At 44.2% G+C, this 2678-nt stretch overlaps 1 protein-coding gene across 1 annotated transcript; it reads left to right on the top strand.

The window, feature by feature from the left end:
- Positions 1–1904: 1904 nt before the first annotated feature.
- On the top strand, positions 1905–2432 carry LOC105556144. The gene has a single exon (XM_012003215.1). It carries the CDS (start codon positions 1905–1907, stop codon positions 2430–2432), a length of 528 nt encoding a protein of 175 aa, XP_011858605.1.
- The last annotated feature ends 246 nt before the right edge of the window (positions 2433–2678 follow it).

The following is a 2678-nucleotide window of genomic DNA, read 5'->3' as shown; positions in this document are numbered from 1 at the left end:
ACAAGAAATATATTTACATGTATAAATACATCTAACATAGGTATACATATAAATATTGTACATATAATATATCATACACATGTAAGAAATATATTATAATTTAAAAATTAACATTTTATTAGATGTATATGTGTTTTTATACATGTATATATTAGGTGCGCAACTAAGTTCTCGCTGTTTGTCAATAGATGGCTCCAGCAATAAGTGTTGGTCGATTTCGACATATCCAAAACGTCATGAACCAAGCTTAGACATATGGTAAACATGTGGTTTTGACACAGCAGTGATTTTGTTTTGGCGTCATATACTTTTGGTTGTGTGAAAATGTCTGATTTTGTGCCAAAAAATCGTCATTTGCGGGAAGTGTTGATTTTCTTCTTTCATTCGAAGAAAACGGCGGCTGATGCGCATCGAGAGCTTCAAAAAGTTTACGGAGATGCTGCTCTAAGTGAAACAACGTGCCGTGATTGGTTCCGTCGCTTCAAAGACGGTGATTTCGATGTTGACGACCATCCGCGTGAAGGAAGGCCAAAAACCTTCGAAGACGCTGAATTGGAGGCATTGCTCGATGAGGATCCGTGCCAAACGCAAGAAGAGCTTTCTTCAGCATTAGGAGTTACCCGCCAAGCCATTTCCAAGCGATTGCATGCGTTGGGAATGATTCAAAAGCAAGGAACTTGGGTTCCTTATGATTTGAAGCCAAGGGACGTTGAGCGTCGTTTTTTCGCCTGTGAACAACTGCTCCAGCGGCAAAAAAGGAAGGGTTTTCTTCATCGCATCGTGACGGGTGATGAAAAATGGATTCATTACAGCAACCCAAAGAAAAGAAAGTCATGGGGACTGCCCGGTCATGCTTCTACGTCGTCGGCTCGGCCTAATATTCACGCTGCGAAGGTTATGCTGTGTATTTGGTGGGACCAGGTCGATGTTATTTATTATGAGCTGTTGAAACCGAACGAAACCATCACTGGGGAACGATATCGACTTCAATTGATGCGATTGAGCCGAGCACTGCGCGAAAAACGGCCACAATACGAGCAGAGGCACGAAAAAGTGATTCTACAGCAGGACAACGCTCGGCCTCACGTTGCCAAACCTGTTAAAACCTACCTGGAAACGCTCAAATGGGAAGTCCTACCCCACCCGCCATATTCCCCAGATATTGCGCCGTCCGATTATTACTTGTTCCGTTCGATGGCACATGGTCTGGCTGATCAGTAGTTCCGCTCATATGAAGACATCAAAAAATGGCTTGATTCGTGGATAGCCTCAAAAGATGAACACTTTTACTGTAACGGTATTCGAGCTCTGCCAGAAAGATGGGAAAAAGTTGTAGCTAACGATGGGCAATACTTTGAATGATTCATTTGTAACCATTTTTTCACAATAAAGTTGTATTTTCATCAAAAAAACAGCGAGAACTTAGTTGCGCACCTAATATTTTTTAAATTTTACTTACACCTTATAAATACAAAGATAAAAACAGAAACATATCCATAATGCAATTGTAAAAGACCACTAAAAGATGCTTAATATCAGACGTCTTTTAGCCATCTTTCAGTCTCGGCTATAAGTCGACATTTAGTGGGACATAAGAGGTCTTTTAGTCATCTTTTTGTCGACTATTGGCTCAACCTAAAAGACATCCATGACGAAAATCTGTCATATTTTAGTCGTCTTTTAGACGTCTTTGTGCTATCTGGGAAGGAATTCCTGACATGTACCTGATCCGGTACGCCTGATTCCCTCATAGAATGTGATAAACGTTAACCTGAATAGATAGCACTAGTATCACATACTGCCGCGACGTGGCGACCGCGCGTTAGTCTTTCTCGTATGTAAAAATCATCCCGTATTAGTATAAGAGGCGAGCCGATATGATGCGACAGCGAGTTGTCTGGATCATGAATAAACTAAACCAGGACATCCAGGAAGGGGATTTGGGAATTCTGTTCGGTCTCCATTGTGAATTTGTCCTGGTCCGTAGGAACGAAGACGGCACCCTAAGCCACAACGTCTACCGCAAACCAACGCAGACGGACCGATACCTCCACGCAAACTCCCACCATCACCCCGCCCAAAAGAATTCAGTAATCAGCTCTCTAGTCCACAGAGCACTCTCCATCTCGGAACCAGCCGCCCTGAACGGAGAGCTAAACCATCTTCACCGAACCCTGACCAGGAACGGATACAGCAGCAGAAACATCAACCGTACCATCAATAAGCTGACCAACAAGGAATCCGGCCAGAACAACACCACGACACCAGAGACAGAGAAAGAGAAGATTAAGGCAGTAGTACTCCCATACGTCAGAGGCACCACGGACCGCATCAGCAGAATCCTGAACAAACACAACATCAAAGCGATTTTCAAACCCTGCAACAAGCTCTCACAAATGCTCCCCAATCCCAAGGACGGAGACCCCCTTTGACAGCCCCAGGGGTCTACAAGGTCCCATGCTCCTGCGGCAAAGTGTACATAGGAGAAACCGGGAGGAAGATTAGTACACGAATCAAAGAACACCAGCGATGTACCAAATACGACCACTTCTCACAATCAGCTCTAGCCGAACACAAGATCGAGACCGGACACGCCATCCAGTTCGACAAAGCCACCATGCTGGCCCCGTCCCAAAGCTATTTCGCACGGAAACACCGCGAAGGCATAGAAATCTTGA

The sequence above is a fragment of the Vollenhovia emeryi genome, unplaced genomic scaffold, assembly GCF_000949405.1.
Source record: "Vollenhovia emeryi isolate VEMERY1.0 unplaced genomic scaffold, V.emery_V1.0 DF940297.1, whole genome shotgun sequence".
NCBI classification, from domain to species: domain Eukaryota; kingdom Metazoa; phylum Arthropoda; class Insecta; order Hymenoptera; family Formicidae; genus Vollenhovia; species Vollenhovia emeryi.
Note: the sequence above shows the minus strand (reverse complement) of the source record. Positions and strands in the feature narration are given on the sequence as shown.